This window comes from Triticum dicoccoides, chromosome 2A, assembly GCF_002162155.2.
Source record: "Triticum dicoccoides isolate Atlit2015 ecotype Zavitan chromosome 2A, WEW_v2.0, whole genome shotgun sequence".
In the NCBI taxonomy this organism is placed as follows: domain Eukaryota; kingdom Viridiplantae; phylum Streptophyta; class Magnoliopsida; order Poales; family Poaceae; genus Triticum; species Triticum dicoccoides.
In genome coordinates this window covers 708,685,172-708,701,889 of record NC_041382.1, presented here as the reverse complement: position 1 = coordinate 708,701,889, position 16,718 = coordinate 708,685,172, and the positions used below count along the sequence as shown (strand labels likewise).

The 16,718-nt window shown below is 47.0% G+C and overlaps 1 protein-coding gene across 2 annotated transcripts; it reads left to right on the top strand.

The window, feature by feature from the left end:
* Positions 1–1,246: 1,246 nt before the first annotated feature.
* LOC119356455 (MEIOTIC F-BOX protein MOF-like) lies at positions 1,247–8,199 on the top strand. Of its 2 annotated transcripts, XM_037623411.1 has the most exons (6): positions 1,247–1,959; positions 5,184–5,438; positions 5,637–5,792; positions 5,879–6,080; positions 6,921–6,960; positions 8,009–8,199. In XM_037623411.1, the coding sequence occupies exons 1-5, from the start codon at positions 1,312–1,314 to the stop codon at positions 6,950–6,952; spliced, it is 1,293 nt and encodes a 430-aa protein (XP_037479308.1). In that variant the 5' UTR covers positions 1,247–1,311; the 3' UTR covers positions 6,953–6,960; positions 8,009–8,199. The 2 variants fall into 2 exon arrangements, with proteins under 2 accessions (XP_037479308.1, XP_037479307.1); XM_037623410.1 differs by lacking the exon at positions 8,009–8,199 and having other exon boundaries at positions 6,921–7,727.
* Positions 8,200–16,718: the final 8,519 nt, after the last annotated feature.

The window sequence follows — 16,718 nt, the reverse complement described above, 5'->3', positions numbered from 1 at the left end:
AGTGTTTTTGGCTCACATCTGCACAATATTTTTGTGACAATTTACATAACATTAGTTGATTATAAGGTAGCCATCATATTGTGTGTATGTGCTAGGAGTTGAATTTTTTGTCGAAGTTTACGTTTCATAGTACTAACCCTATGCTACAAATTATAGCAAAATTCATGCCCAGAACCATCGAAATATTTGATTTTTGTTGTTGCTATATAATCCTTGCATTTTGATCTGACAAACAGTGTTGTTAAAATTTCAGCCTCCTTTACTTTACATGAATTTTGTAGGAATTCTAAAGGATAAAGACATGAATTTTGTAGGAAATATTTCTTTGGTGTCCTTTGGTTTTGTAGGAACGAGTTCCTATTCCTAAGTAGGATAGAAACCAATCCTAATTCAAAGAAAAATAATATTAGGCTAGACTCGGTTGAAAAATTCATATCATGTGCATCAAATGACATCTCTTTCCCTGTAGCAATTGAGATACATGTCATCTCGCTTATTATGATTTTCCTATTCCTATAATATTCATATCTTATGAATCAAAGAAAGCCTTCGTAGTAATAATACTATGCAACAAAATAAATTAGAGAGAAAGCTCGAGATGAGTCCGACTTTGAATTAATAAAGCCATTGACTATAACTTACAACGAGCAATATCCAAAAAGAAAAAAGAAAATGAAAGCGGTTGATACCGAGTGCTGGCGCAAATCGCAATAGCAAACAAGCATCAAAGACAACAAGCCTACTAGTATAGCTGGCCAAACGGGCCGGGCCAACCAGGCCAGCCCGCGAGCACGCCGGCACGGTCCGCCATGGGCCAGGCACGTCACGGGCTAAACGGGCCGTGCCCGGCATGCGGCACTCCTTGGTCCATGCCTAGGCTTGGAGCCTGGGAATGCAGGCCGGCACGGCCCGTCCCGTTTATTTTTTTATATAATTTTCAACATTTTTATACGTATACATAAAATACAACCTAATAGGTCTAAAAATCAGCCCAACATGCTGAAAATGTGCAGCCCAACGTGCTAACCGGGCCAACATGCCGGCCCGTTTACTAACTAGGCCGTGCCTGGGCCTAAAGGTACAGCATGTGGGCCGACACGGCACGGGCCGTGCCTGGCCAGAATGGGCCGGGTCGTCCCGTTTGGCCAGGTCTGCTCCAATGAAGTTGCCCTAAGGAAATGAAGTGAACTGTTCTTTCCCCGTTTGGCCTCTCACTCCCTCAAAAAAAAGCAGTCTTCCTCCGTGCTCCCCTAGCGGCGGCGCACGACACCTGTTCGACGGAACGCCGCTCCGGGGCGGGAAGCTTCGACCATGGCGAGCGGGGTGGACCGCATAAGCGCCCTCCCGGAGGACATCCTCCACCACGTGCTCCGCCTCCTGCCGGCTCATGAGGTGGTGCGGACGTCCTTGCTCGCCCGGCGCTGGCGCGGCATCTGGAGGTCCGTGCCCACCCTCCGCTTCACCGGAGCCAAGGGGTGGGGCAGCGCCGACATGTTCGCCCAATTCGTGGACTACTTGCTCCACCTCAGGTGCGGGGGCGACGGCCCGCCTCTGGATTCCTGCGATTTCGACTTAGATTCCGACGGATTCATGCTGTTGCCCGCCAACCAGCGGCGTGCGAGCAGCTGGCTCTGGAAGGCCCTGCCTCGTGTCTGGGCGCTCCGGCTCCGGCTTCGCATTCCCGAGGATCCGGGAGCCTCGCCACCATCTGACATGCATCTCTTCTCCCAGCACCTCACCAGATTAGAGCTTGTTGGTGTCGGTTTCTACGGCAGCGTCGTTGATTTTACAGGCTGTCCAGCATTGGTGGAACTGAGTATGGATACTTGCGACGTCGTTGTCAAGCAGCTCTTGTCTCCATCCTTGAAACATCTGCGAATTACCCGCTGCTATGCTCAAGAAAATTACCGCATTCTTATTTCTCTACCAAATCTTGTTTCGCTTGAGTTGATCGAATGGGTCCTGTTAGAGTTATAATATAAGTCATGTACCCCTTTGTATTTATCCCGTTGTATAAGGGGTTTCCTGCATATGTTCCACACCTGTACATGTATATATATATCGGCCTATGGCCTCATGGGAATACAAGTTGCTTTCCTAACATGGTATCAGAGCCTTAGGTTTTTTTTTGAGAACCGACGAGAGCACCAGCGACAGCAGAGTCGGGAACAGCAGAATAAGGCGCGAGATACTGGAGGATCGGGCGACCTGATCGGGCGGGCCGGCGCGGGCGACCTGATCGAGCAGGACCCCGAGCAGAGGGTCCGGATGAGAACAGCAGTAGCAGTCAGGGGCCGGGCAGGACCCCGAGCGAAGCAGCAGCAGGGGCAGATTGGAAAACGGGATGGGGTTGGCGTCCTGGGCAACAGCAGCACCTGTTCAATCCTTAACAAGCAGCAGCAGGAGGAGGATTGGATGGGAGTGCTCGGGCTGGAGGCGGAGACCAGCGGACGGGCCGATCGGATCGAGCAGCACAGAGTTGGCCGGCGAACTCGAGGACGGAAGCAGCCGGCCTGGGCGCTTGATGAGGAGAGAGCAGCGCCGCTCGGAGAAGGACGAGACCGCTCGGAGATTGGATCGGGAGCACGAGTTCTTCCGCGTCTGTCGCCTCCGTCACTGGTTCCTTCCAGCAGTGGCATCATCGACTTGGTCATCTGTGTGGTTCTCGGTTGTCTTCTTTAGTTCGTCGAGGCCTTCTGGGGTCTGTCTCAGGAGATGTCTCTTTAGAGTGTCAGGGTTGTCATCTTGGCAAGCAGATTCAGTTACCATATTCACATAGTGAGTCAGTGTCTAAGCGTCCTTTTGATTTAGTCCATTCTGATGTATGGGGTCCGGCCCCTTTCGCTTCGAAAGGTGGTCATAAATACTATATTATTTTCATAGATGATTTCTCTCGATACACATGGCTTTATTTCATGACTTCTCGTTCTGAGGTGTTGTCTATTTATAAGCGTTTTGCTGCCATGGTTCATACTCAGTTCTCTTCACCCATTCGTGTTTTTCGTGCTGACTCCGCTGGCGAGTATATCTCTAAGATGTTGCGTGGTGTTCTTGCTGAGCACGGGACTCTCTCTCAATTCTCTTGTCCTGGTGCTCATGCTCAGAATGGTGTGGCTGAGCGAAAGCATCGACATCTTCTTGAGACGGCTCGTGCATTGATGATTGCTGCCTCTCTCCCGCCTCATTTTTGGGCTGAGGCCGTCTCCACATCCACCTATCTTATCAATATACAACCTTCCGCTGCTCTACAGGGTGGTGTTCCTTTCGAGCGACTTTTTGATCGTTCTCCCGATTATTCGATGCTTCGCTCGTTTGGTTGTGTTTGCTATGTTCTTCTTGCCCCTCGCGAACGCACCAAACTGACCGCTCAGTCTGTTGAGTGTGTCTTCTTAGGCTACAGTGATGAGCATAAGGGTTATCGTTGTTGGGATCCTATTGGTCGTCAGATGCGTATCCCTCGAGATGTGACTTTTGAAGAGTCTCGTCCCTTCTACCCACGCCCATCTTCCTCGATTTTTTCAGTGCAGGATATCTCTTTCCTCACTTTTCCTGACTCACCTATCACTCCCGCCGAGACTGTACCTCTCCGTTCCACTTCCTCTCCTTCTCCACATCTAGTTGATTTGCAGCCACCATCATCCCCGGTCTCCTCGCCTCGCATGTCACCGGGTTCTTCACCTTCATCTCCGGTGACTTCCTCCCCGGTCTCCTCTCCCAGCCTGTCACCGGATTCTACACCTTCATCTCCGGTGACTTCTTCGTCGCCACCCCCTGATTCTACCTTGCCGATTCCTCCTTCTATTATTCCATCTTTTCCTCAGCATTACACTCGTCGTCCACGACCAGTTGATGCCTCTATGGATGGGTCGTCATCTTCCTCTCAGCCTACTTATGGCTTGCGTTCTCGTCCTCGTCAGCCTGTTGATCGCTTTGGATTTCCCACCGCTGGTGCTGCTGTTCTTGAGCCGACTTCTTACCGTCAGGCTGTTGTTCATCCTGAATGGCAGTTTGCGATGGCAGAGGAGATTGCTGCTCTTGAACGCACTGGTACCTAGGATCTTGTTACTCTTCTTCTTCTTTATGTTGATGACATGATCATCACGGGGGATGACCCCGAGTATATTGCCTTTGTAAAGGCCCGTCTTAGTGAGCAGTTTCTTATGTCTGATCTTGGACCTCTTTGCTACTTTCTTGGGATTGAAGTCTCTTCTACCTCTGATGGCTTTTTTATCTCCCAGGAAAAGTATATCCAGGATCTTCTTGCTCGTGCTGCTCTTACTGACGAGCGCGTTGTTGAGACTCCTATGGAGCTCAATGTTCACCTCCGTGCTACTGATGGTGATCCTCTCCCTGATCCGACGCGTTATCGTCATCTTGTTGGCAGTCTTGTCTATCTAGATGTCACTCGTCCGGACATCTCTTATCCGGTTCATATTCTGAGTCGGTTTGTCTCTGCCCCCACCTCGGTTCACTATAGTCATCTCCTTCGTGTTCTTCGATATCTTCGAGGCACGATCTCTCACCGTCTATTCTTTCCTCGCTCCAGTTCTTTACAGCTCCAGGCCTATTTGGATGCTACGTGGGCTAGTGATCCTTCCGATCGCCGTTCACTTTCTGCTTACTGTGTTTTTCTTGGTGGTTCTCTCATTGCCTGGAAGACGAAGAAACAACTTGCAGTTTCCCGTTCGAGTGCCGAGGCTGAGTTGCGAGCAATGGCTCTTTTGACGGCAGAGGTGACTTGGTTACGGTGGTTACTTCAGGATTTTGGTGTTTCTGTCACTACACCGACTCTGCTTTTATCTGACTGTACAGGTGCTATCAGCATTGCACGCGATCCTGTGAAGCATGAGCTCACCAAGCATATTGGTGTTGATGCGTTCTATGTGCGCGCTGCTGTGTAGGATCAGGTTATTGCTCTTCAGTATGTGCCGTCCGAGTTACAGTTGGCGGATTTCCTGACGAAGGCTCAGACTAGAGCACACCATGGCTTTTATCTCTCCAAACTCAGTGTTGTTCATCCACCATGAGTTTGAGGGGGGGTGTTAGAGTTATAATATAAGTCATGTACCCCTTTGTATTTATCCCGTTGTATAAGGGGTTTCCTGCATATGTTCCACATCTGTACATGTATATATATATATCGGCCTATGGCCTCATGGGAATACAAGTTGCTTTCCTAACAGGTCCAAGGAAGGATTCCATTGCTTGGGAGCTTGCCGTGTTTAGCAAGAGCTGTTGTTGTGCTTAACGAGAGTTGTGCCGATCAATGCTCTCAGGGTCAGTTTGATAGTTGTGGTGCTGATGATGATATGTGTGATCGTTGTTATTATTATTATGGGGATCCTGAACATGGGCCTACTTATGACCGCAACAACTGCATCTTTCTCAAAGGTTTGTCAGAAGCGACAGACTTGGAGTTGTCAGCTCATTCTGATGTGGTATGTTTGCAAAATCTTCTCTCTTATGATTATGTTATATACTGTATGTTTCCTCATTTCTCTTGTAGAAACCATATCCATCATCACAAATCGTAATTGCTTTACATATGACTTACTTCACACATCAGCTGATTGCACTTTGTACTTCAAAGGTCAAAAGGTTCTTAGTTTGATCCAGCTCCTTTGCACTTTCCCTAGACTGTTTTCAACAGGGATTTGAAGTGGTGCCCTACATTTACCAAGTTAAAGACTTTGCTACTCAATGATTGGTGTTTGGCTGCTGACCATAATGCACTAATTTGTTTTCTCCAACACTCGCCAATTTTGGAGAAGCTTACTCTTCAACTTTCTAAGGTATAGTTTTTTAGCTGGATAGCTGTGTATCATTTAAAATGACCGTCCAGGATTACCTGATTGGTTTTATTTTGTGTGTGTGTTAGGGACCTTCATATGTAACTGAAGCAGAAGGAATCTACAAACCATTGGGACAGTCGGTTGCATCCAACTGTCTTAAGATTGTTGAAATCAAATGTGCAAATGTTGATAGCAAGGTTCACAAAATTTTGAAAATACTGACTACGTATGGCATACGCCTTGAGCAAATTAGTGTCCAACAAACTAGCAGGATTCTTGGATCTGGATGTGAGTTAAACTGTTGGCACTCTTCATGCTACTTATTACTGTTGGCACTCTTCATGCTTCTAGGCATTGAACATCAGGCAGTGAAGAAAATCTCAAACTAATCAGTAGAATATAGTTAGAAATTTGGGTGTGCGTGGAGAAACATTCAGATTCAAATATTTGATGAAGAGAAAGTGAAAGACAGGGATGTACATGTACTGCATATTTGTAACTGGCTTTATTATACAAAAACATATACTATCAATTTGGATTTTGGAACTACAACAATTAGTTAGTAACAATCACACATCAAGCAGTTCCAAGTATATTATGTTGGCATTATATAGCAGTTGCAGTTTATCGACATATTGCAAATGAATGGTCCCAGTACATCCATATAGGCGAATGCTACCCTCTATCCAGCCATCTTGATTGGGCCTATTGTCATCTATATCCTTTACAAACTAGCGTGTGACTATCTTGCTCTTCTTATGCTATGATTCCCCTTGTGGATGTTGCATATTCTTTTGTCCCTTCTTTTTAGCTGACAGCTCACAACAACTATCATGTCAATGATTTTGGCAAATTTTAACCCCATACTGTTACCCTCTGTAATTTATGAATCCTGTTATGTGCGATTACATCTCAAATAACCAGGAAGAAGCCAAAATATTACCATCTTATTTTAGTAAAGTTAGTCCCGCTTTACAATATTTGGTTATAAAGAAGTACATGTTACAAGTGAAGCTCTTATTGGAAGATAATATCCATGTTTCCATATTTCTTTACAGTTCATTGAAAATTCCCATTTGTCTGTAGTAGGTTCTCTCTGAATTGATTCTGTGTTTTCTTATCTTGCAGGTTTCAATTTTGTTTGCACTGAGTTCAGCTAAAACACGAGGTATGAAGATCTGGACTATTCTTAGATTTAGGTCTCTTTGATATTTTAGAAATACATGGAGCACATTTTGGGTAGTGATGTGTGGTGTTGCTGATTGCCCTTTTTAGTGTCTTGATTAAGTTGGATTATCCATTCCAATCTTCTTCAATGCAACTCTTTTCGAACACTGGCAATCTCTGGTGTAGATGTTCATTCATTCTGCTTAGTACATTGACACAATATGTGCATATAAAAATAAAGGAAAAGGTACAAAATTGCTTGCCAGTTAAAGTTTAGATGCACATTGGTTGAAGAAAAATATGTCTTCTTTTTCCTTGACCCAATGATAAAAATAGGGAAAAATAATTGAAGCACATCACTACAGTACTCTCCTCAACCATAACCTAAGTGCTCTCATTTTTTGCATTTATGCTGCAATGTGGCATCATTATTTTCGTTCAATAGTTTATACCAGTAGTCAACCCAGTTACACATTGTGAATAATACTAATGGAAGGGTCAGGTGGTCTTATGCGCTGAAAATATGTTGCATTCCTGTGGCCAACCTTTTACTATTTTGTTGGAATGAACTCAACAAACTACCAAACAGCTGATCGACAGGTTAAGTTGTCCAGAGGTATAATTCCCATTCCAGAAGCACAACCACAAATTTGACCAAATAGATGTAGCTAGGAAAGTCGACACATCAAAAACAGGTGATCGACAGATTCTGCGGCATGCACCCCAAAATTCACAGGCATTGCTACCTTTCCATCCATTTTGAGCTTATATCCTTAGTTAACTCTCCATTCCTCAAAACAATCCAAAGAACAAATTAATTTTCAGCGGCAGTCAAAACTCATTCATGGTTTTGAGCAGGTGAAAGGAAAATTTGAGTTGTCAGAGCTGGATAAGAGGAATGTACTGAAAACTCACCCTTTAGATCCTAACGTTAATCTCAAACTCTCGTGTTTCTTATTTAAATGCATGTCAGCACATTCCTTTTATAACTGCAGGGATGTTAATTAGAGATATCTGTCTTCTGATGATCCCAGTATATGTGCGTCTAGGCACAAATGACGTCGTACCGGCCTACCGTGAGAAGTTCGTTACGTTCTCAAGGCGGCCAGCTCCACCGGAGGAGAGGCCCTAGTTGCTCATCATCGTTCAGGAGGCCCTAGTTGCTGCTCACCATCGTCCCGAAGCCCTATCCCTTATGTACTCCATGCTAATTATAGCAGTGTCGTACCTCTGCTAAACAATTTCCCGTGGCTGATGAACTTAGTTGAGAGTTATTTTATTTTTTTGCGGGTCTGGTTGAGAGTTATTCCAAGTCTCTGATCTAGTATGTGATAAAATGGATGCATCAATCTCCACAATAGGTTCAGTCGCAGACTGTCCATTCAAGCAGAAATAATAACACGTCCTTGTTCAAAATAAAATAAAATAACACGTCTCTGAAAAGTCAAAAGCTCACCACTAAAGATTCAGAAGTCATGCACATAACACTAACTTCTCCATTTGTAGTTTTCAGATATATATATATATATATATATATATATATATATATATATATATATATATATATATTTGGGTGTGTGTATGCCCGTCTGTACTCTATTTTTTTTCTCTCTGTGGGTGTTTCCTCATTTTTCCAAGACAAACTGGACCTTCATTCCTCATCAGAAATAGAAAGGTGAACATGCCGTACCCAGTGAAAACTTGACATCCCATTGCACTCTCTTTCTTATGTACTCTCTCCGTTCCGAATTACTTGTCGCGGGCATGGATGTATCTAGATGTATTTTAGATACATTCATTTCTGTGACAAGTAATTTGAAACGGAGGGAGTATAACCAATCTTCAAAGTAGTAAACCTCTCTCGGTCTGCTGCCCTAGAAAAAATGGGTCCATTGTAGTCCTCCGAAGAATCTAGGTGATTGATAGCCCATACTAACTGAAGTTGCTGAGCTGGTACCTAATCAGTATTCATTCGCGTGCAGACACAAGTAAGCACCAACACTGCTCGCCAGGGTTTAGATCATTAGATGGGACTCATGGGAGAAAGAACTCAAGGGATGAAAGGATAACGCTTGAGCAAGATCGTGACCCAAAACGGCAACGGCTAACTTGGGCACTTGGCGAAGCAACTTCGGTAAGATAACAGATAACGAGTTCACTGAGGGTGTCCTTGGAGCAGCTGCAACCAGACCCCCCCCCCCTACCCACCCCAAATGCCCCAGACGGGTTGTCCCGTCAGTGACCGGACGGAAAAAGACACCCAACTGGGCGCCTCATTTCCGACCAAAATGTCCAGACTGACCGGCACACCCCATAACCAACCCAATTCTAGGGTGGATATACGGACGCCCGGACTGATCGACACTCATGATAACAGCCCAAATATGAGGCGGATATGGAGACGCCCGAGCGCGCTTGCCATGTCGGATCCGGCCCACCTAACACCACATAAAATGGACCCTGTCCGCACTCCGGCCGAAACCCTAGCAGCATTCCACTCCACTCCACTCCCCTCCCACACCACCGAGCTCCTCTACGGCCAGCTCCGGCGTTCTCCTCCATGGCGGCGCCTCGATCCGACTCCGACATGTTAGGATCCGAGGACTGGTGATACCTCCTTTTAGTGATCCGGTAAAGGAACAGAAAGTATCCCGCATCTATTTCCCTACGAGTGACCCTGGGTTATCGTACCCACGAGAAGAAGGTCCACGTGAAGTGATGGTTTCCAGCAAGCTTTCATCAAAGGATTAATTTCAACTTTTGATCGGATCGATCAAGCAAATTGTGATTGAACACTTATAATAAAAAGAGGTACGGGTATGAGGTCTTAATGCTTACAACCATGTGTTTGTGTTGGGACCAAATATGATCTTAATTTGTGCGCTGGAAGTCACCAATCGAGATGTGCTTATTACGAACCGAAGTGTGGGATGTGTCCAAGTAACATCTTGACCAGCACGTGCCTTGCATCAAGAATCAGTTGTCCGACCGAAGGCCCTATCCGTCGTACGGGGTTGCCTCGATAATTAAGATTATAATAATCATACAAGAGCTTTGGGTGTTAATGACCACAGTTCATCAATCACCATGGATTGGACCCATGTTACCGTACTAAACCCTTCTGCCACTGGCGTTCAGAATAACACTACACGCTCTCCCTACCCTTAGCCTCACTGTGGCTCAATCTCCATGATCCTAGGTACCTGCAAGGATGAAGATTGCAGACAAGACAAGAGACATCTACGAAATAATTTTATTTCACACATATGGGACGTTAATTCAAAGCACTTCCATTAATCTCCACAACAAATACAGAGAGTTGTAAGGCATGTGCCTCAACACATACCTTACCGAACTACTCACACATGGAGATCAGATCGCATGAAGAACACATCTTGAAGATTGATTGATTGAAAATATGTCTTACAATGGATGTCGTGTGCGATGCACGATTACAAGTATGCACTAGAGGGAGATGGACTATGGTGGTGATGGTGGATATGGAGATGGAAAATGGCGACGGCTAGGGTTGATGAAGGGGATGAAGATGGCTTTGTTCTGGCATCATTCGCGAACGCTCTGTTGACATTACGATGTGGTCCCTTTTATAAAAGTTGTTCAGGTGGACGAGCCATAAGCCCAGCCCATGGACTATGGGCCGTATAGGTTAGCACCCCCTAGTCCATGACACCATCAACGTGCAGTATATACAACATTTAGAGCAACATTGAGTGAACGAATAACATGTAGAGCAACAAGAAGCAAAACTTATGGTCTCCATGGTTGACGATGGCCACATTGTCTCCACTCGTGCGACCGCACCGCAAAACTTTATGACAGAGTTGTGAATGGTGTACCATCAATGCGATATTGGCTTTACATTGCGTTGATGGATGATGTGCATGTCGTAGGGCGCGAAGTTCTTTTGCACATGAAACACAACATGCATCCGCTGCCAAAAGATTGAGCCCCTTGAGTTCATGCCTACAAAGTCCGCAGATACGACCAACCAAGGCCCCGAACAATTGCTAAACTAACTTGCAACACTCTAAAGGCCCTATTGATGTCTTTCCTCTTAGCTTCTTGCGCCTTGGCGGATGTTTCCTGCTCTCAGGATTATAGATTGTCTTTACAAATGTTGACCATGATGAATAGATGCCATTGGCTAGATAGTAGACTTGTTATATTGATGGTCATTCACCGTGAAGTTGCAGGGCGAAGAAATAACACCAGCTAGCCTTGCAAAGAAAAGAGATATCTGCAAGACATTGATATCGTTGTGAGATCTAGGCAACCCATAATAGCAATGCCCCATCTGTTGGAGATCGTAGCAGAAATTTAAAATTTTCTACGCATCACCAAGATCAATCTATGGAGTAATCTAGCAACGAGGGGAAGGGGAGTGCATCTACATACCCTTGTAGATCGCTTAGCGGAAGCGTTCAAGTGAACGGGGTTGATGGAGTCGTACTCGTCATGATCCAAATCACCGATGATCCTAGCGCCGAACGGACGACACCTTCGCGTTCAACACACGCACAGAACGAAGACGTCTCTCACGCCTTGATCCAGCAAGGAGGAGGGAGAGGTTGAGGAAGAGAGTCCAACATCAGCACGATGGCGTGGTGGTGATGGTGTGGCAGTTCTCCGGCAGGGCTTCGCCAAGCTCACGCGGAGGAGGAGAGGTATTGGAGGGGAGGGGCTGCGCCAGGTTCAAGGGTGTGGCCGCCCTCCCACCCCTCCACTATTTATAGGTGGGGAGAGAGGGGGCCGGCCCCCCTTAGATCCCATCTAGGGTTGGGAGCGGCGGCCAAGGGGGGGAGGAGTGCCTCCCAAGTCAAGTGGAGGCCCTCCCCTTTAGGGTTTCCCCTCTCCCATGCGCATGGGCCTTGGGGGGGCTGGTGCCCTTGGCCTATTAAGGTTAGATCGCCCCCCTACACCCCATGCTGCTGTATTGGACGTGGTGGAACATTTTCTGGACCTCCGGACCCCTCCGGAATCCTCCGGAACCTTCCGGAAGCTTTCCGGTACAATACCGGAAAAAACCGAATTTTTCCCGGAACCCGAACAACAACTTTCCATGTATAAATCTTTACCTCCGGACCATTCCGGAACTCCTCGTGACGTCCGGGATCTCATCCGGGACTCCGAACAACATTCGGTAATCACATACAAGTCTTCCTAATAACCCTAGCGTCATCGAACCTTAAGTGTGTAGACCCTACGGGTTCGGGAACAATGCAGACATGACCGAGACAACTCTCCGGCCAATAACCAACAGCGGGATCTGGATACCCATGTTGGCTCCCACATGTTCCACGATGATCTCATCGGATGAACCACGATGTCAAGGATTCAATCAATCCTGTATTCAATTCCCTTTGTCCAGCGGTATTGTACTTGCCCGAGATTCGATCGTCGGTATCCCGATACCTTGTTCAATCTCGTTACCGGCAAGTCTCTTTACTCGTTCCATAACACATCATCCCGTGATCAACTCCTTGGTCACATTGTGCACATTATGATGATGTCCTACCAAGTGGGCCCAGAGATACCTCTCCGTTACACGGAGTGACAAATCCCAGTCTCGATTCGTGCCAACCCAACAGACACTTTCAGAGATACCTGTAGTGAACCTTTATAGTCACCCAGTTACGTTGTGATGTTTGGCACACCCAAAGCACTCCTACGGTATCCGGGAGTTGCACAATCTCATGGTCTAAGGAAATGATACTTGACATTAGAAAAGCTTTAGCAAACGAACTACACGATCTTGTGCTAGGCTTAGGATTGGGTCTTGTCCATCACATCATTCTCCTAATGATGTGATCCCGTTATCAACGACATCCAATGTCCATGGTCAGGAAACCGTAACCATTTATTGATCAACGAGCTAGTCAACTAGAGGCTTACTAGGGACATGGTGTTGTCTATGTATCCACACATGTATCTGAGTTTCCTATCAATACAATTCTAGCATGGATAATAAATGATTATCATGAACAAGGAAATATAATAATAACCAATTTATTATTGCCTCTAGGGCATATTTCCAACACCATACACAAACCTTCAAAGGCAAAAGCTTCCAAAATTATGGTTGGATCCTTGCATTCAGGATGAATTAGCCATGCAAAGATGCATGGAAATTCTTCTATTTCCAACGCACACGGTCAACACTCCTTAGCATCCCAGGTCACCCCTTTTGCTTCATGTATCGCTAAAAGCCTAGTTGTGTCCTCAATATTGGGTGCTCGCACATACTTCTCTCCATAAAACCGCACCACAATGTTAGCGAACACTTTCATGATGATTGTATATTTGACCATTTGAAAACGCATCCCATTAATCTGCAGGAGAGCCATGGACAATCCTCTGAAGTACCGCGGTCACCTTCTAAAAAGGGGAATACCCAGGAGACCGACTGCATTTCTGTGTTGTTTGAAGAAAGGTTCGTTGGCTTCCATGTCATTGATGATTCCATAAAATAGCCGCTCGGTCAGTGAAAGCGTCACCGAAACACATATGGCGGGAATGTAGAACCTAACACAAAGTAGTCGAGCATTAGTCGCTCGTGGTCTTTGATTTTGTTTCGGCAAAATGTCGGATGACCAACATGCGACCCCGAACGCCTCTTCTTCGTTCTGGATGAGGCTATCCCTTAATCGACCATCAATATTGCCTCGTCTTCTTCGGCATCCATGATTTCACTCTTAGCTAGACTCGTAACTTGGATCCGACTATGAATAAAAAAACAATAGTTCTGCCATCTAATCCATCCACACATAATGTAGATTTTATGTCTTATGCATGAATCCGCTAAACAAAACATACAATAAAAGGTCGTGAAAATTTACATCCGAGTAAGTCATTGGACACCTTGAGGCAGCGCGGCAGAAGGGGTGGCGCGACCGGATGGCACAGGAAGAAGGCACCTGGCTACGGCGAAGCGTGGGAGGTCCGTGAACAGCTCAGCGGGGCCGACAGAGGCCAAATCACGGCCGTCTGATCTTTGGAGGTGGCACGGGTATGTGGACGGTGGTGGAAGGTAACAAATGTATGTGGTGTCAATATTTTAGTGGATGGAGGACGCGCTATATCACCAAGCGAAAATACTAGACAGACGACACTCCATGCACGATGCATGCACGATTTACAATCAGATGGATGTGAAGCACTTTATTCCCTGATTCAATGGCTGGATGTGGAGCGTCGTTCATGCATCGTCCAAAAACGTCGTGTGTATAGCAGCTCTCATCACCAAGCCAAATCTTCTGAGAATGACCCTTTTGAGAACTAATTAGTGTCGCGCGCTCGCTCTGAGCTAGTAATGCAAACGTGCGGCGGCCTCCAGGAACACAGAAGTAGTACTACTGGCAGCCCCGGTGGCTGGTGCAGCACACGCAGCCCGAGTTGTCGGCGTACGAGGGCCGTGCCTAGTGGTGCCTATAGTGGGTGCGCCCGAGGGGCACGGACAGTGCCATGGGCTCGGGGCGTGCCGGTCGCGTCGCAGCTTATATGTGTCAGCTAGCGCGTGCCGCCACTCCCGCGCAGTTCAACAATGTATCTCCGTCCGTCCGTCGTCGGCGGTCGATGTCGCGAATCTGGCTCGTCAGTACAGTCCAGTCGGTCTCGGGCCATGGTCTACGTGCAGTGCACCGATATTTGGCGATCTAGGAGTATCATTTTTACGCGCATACGCCAATTGTCCGCCAGTTACTCCACTGCTGCAGGCGTACGCATGAGAGCGGCGCGTACATCATCCCCTTCCCGTAATCCCACCCCAGCCCACATGATTGCCCAGCACCAGTGCACCACACGAGCAAAGCAAGAGGTTGTTGCGATGAGGTTGCATGTTAGCGCATCCACCAAAGTCAACAAGGAACTCAAACCAGTATCTCTGATTGAGTAGTACTCTCTCCCGTCCTCTTTACTCCGCACATTAGCTTTGTCTAAAGTCAAAGTTTATTAAGTTTGATCAAATTTATATTAAAAAATATTAACATTTATAACATCTAATAAATATAATATGAAAATATATTTCAAGATGGATCTAATAATAAATGTGTTGTTATGTGAATGTTAATATTTTTTTTATAAACTTGATTAAAGTTGGATGAGATTGACTTCAGCCAAACCTAATATGCAGAGTAAAAAAGACCGGAAGAAATATACGTGCGTGTGTGTATACTAGAGCCTACAGAATCGTGGCACATGGCTAGGCCGCGGGGGTACTCACTAGTGGTAGTAGTAGCATCGTAGCGCAGCACCGGCGACCGTAGCGTGAGTATCCATCCGCTAGTTAACATTTAATTGATGCCCGCGCCCTGCCAAAAACCGGTTCGATAGGGGAACATGTCGTCCACCCACTCCGCGGACTGGACGGACAGCGGAGGAGGAGAGGGGAGAACCCCCGGTCACATGGGCGCGCCCCTCACACGCACCGCCGTTTTGTACCCAGTTGGCCATTGCATCCATGGTCCAGTTTCCGTGCAACTCCAGTTATTAGCAACAGGAACAGACTCGCCATAACTCGGCGCATTCACGCCTACAGGAGTATCAGGACACGAGAAAGAATGTGCGCTGCGCAGCGCAGAGATCCATCCACCCGCCCATCTTTCAGACAAAGAAACGAGCCTACTGCCGGGGCTAGGCGGCAGCAGCAGTAACGTATTGGTCGGAGGAGCGAGTATTGAACGGGCGACGGTGGCGCGGCACGCAAAGCGACGGCTCGGTTCGGACGAAAAGGAGACAGGGGGTCATGTGTTGCGCGCGAGGCCGTACGGTCCGGTCCAGTCCAGTCCAGGCTAGTGCCTTTTCCGCCTCGGCCCCCTGGGCATCATGCTGCCTTTTCGTTCAGCTGAATCCACTGCGCTCTCCTCCGCGGCGAGCTCACAACCACTACTACTCCCAACCGACGCCGACGAGCCGTCCGTCGCCGGCCCACCGCCGGTGCCATCGGTGCGGCGGAGCAGGATCGGATCCCCCGTGGAAAGGAAACTTTTTATCTCACCACACTCGACTCATTCCCGTCCACTCGTATAGAATCTACGTACATCGCCAACCGTTAACTAAAGAGAGGCGATTTGTTAACGCACACCCGGCCAAAACCGCCGCGTCCTCCAACGCGGCGGTGTGCGTCTCGTGATCCATTCCATTCCACCGGAGACCTGCTACTAATCCAAGCGTTTTCGTAACTTGTAAGGCTGGTCATAGTGGAAGTAACATAGGTAGTAACATAGATGACACATAAGCAAAAATGTTGATGTGGCAAGTAGTTAATGAGGAGAGAGGCAAATAGAGTAACCTAATATGTTACCATCACATAGCGCTTTCCAATGCAAAATGAGTCTACAAGACAATAAATGAACATGTGTATGTTACTACACATATGACACTTCCCACTATAAGGATAGTAACATAGAGTAGTAACGTATGCATGTTACTCCCCACTATGACCAGCCTAATGGATTCTTTCACTCTTGGACGACTACATTACATTATTGGTCTGTCTCCGGCTCACGTTCTGCCGGCTCCTCCACGTCCCCTTGCGGCCTTGCCCCAAACAAGACACGGACGCGCCTTTCCTCGGTATACGCCTCCGCACGCCTCGTGTGTCCCTGACAAAAAGCCCAACTGCCGATGCCCCAACGCCTCTCTCTCTCACCTTTGCAGCAGCAGCTCCGCCTGCAGCTGCAAGAGACACCCATCTCCTTTTTCTAACCATTGCCCCATATTTTTCCACCTTTTTCTTCCTTT

Bases quoted from the DNA above. Each gene is read 5' to 3' on its own strand.
- LOC119356455 (XM_037623411.1), top strand. From the start codon at position 1,312: ATGGCGAGCGGGGTGGACCGCATAAGCGCCCTCCCGGAGGACATCCTC. The intron at 1,960-5,183 runs GTCCTGTTAGAG...CTTTCCTAACAG, and splicing joins CGCTTGAGTTGATCGAATGG to GTCCAAGGAAGGATTCCATT. The intron at 5,793-5,878 runs GTATAGTTTTTT...TGTGTGTGTTAG, and splicing joins TTACTCTTCAACTTTCTAAG to GGACCTTCATATGTAACTGA.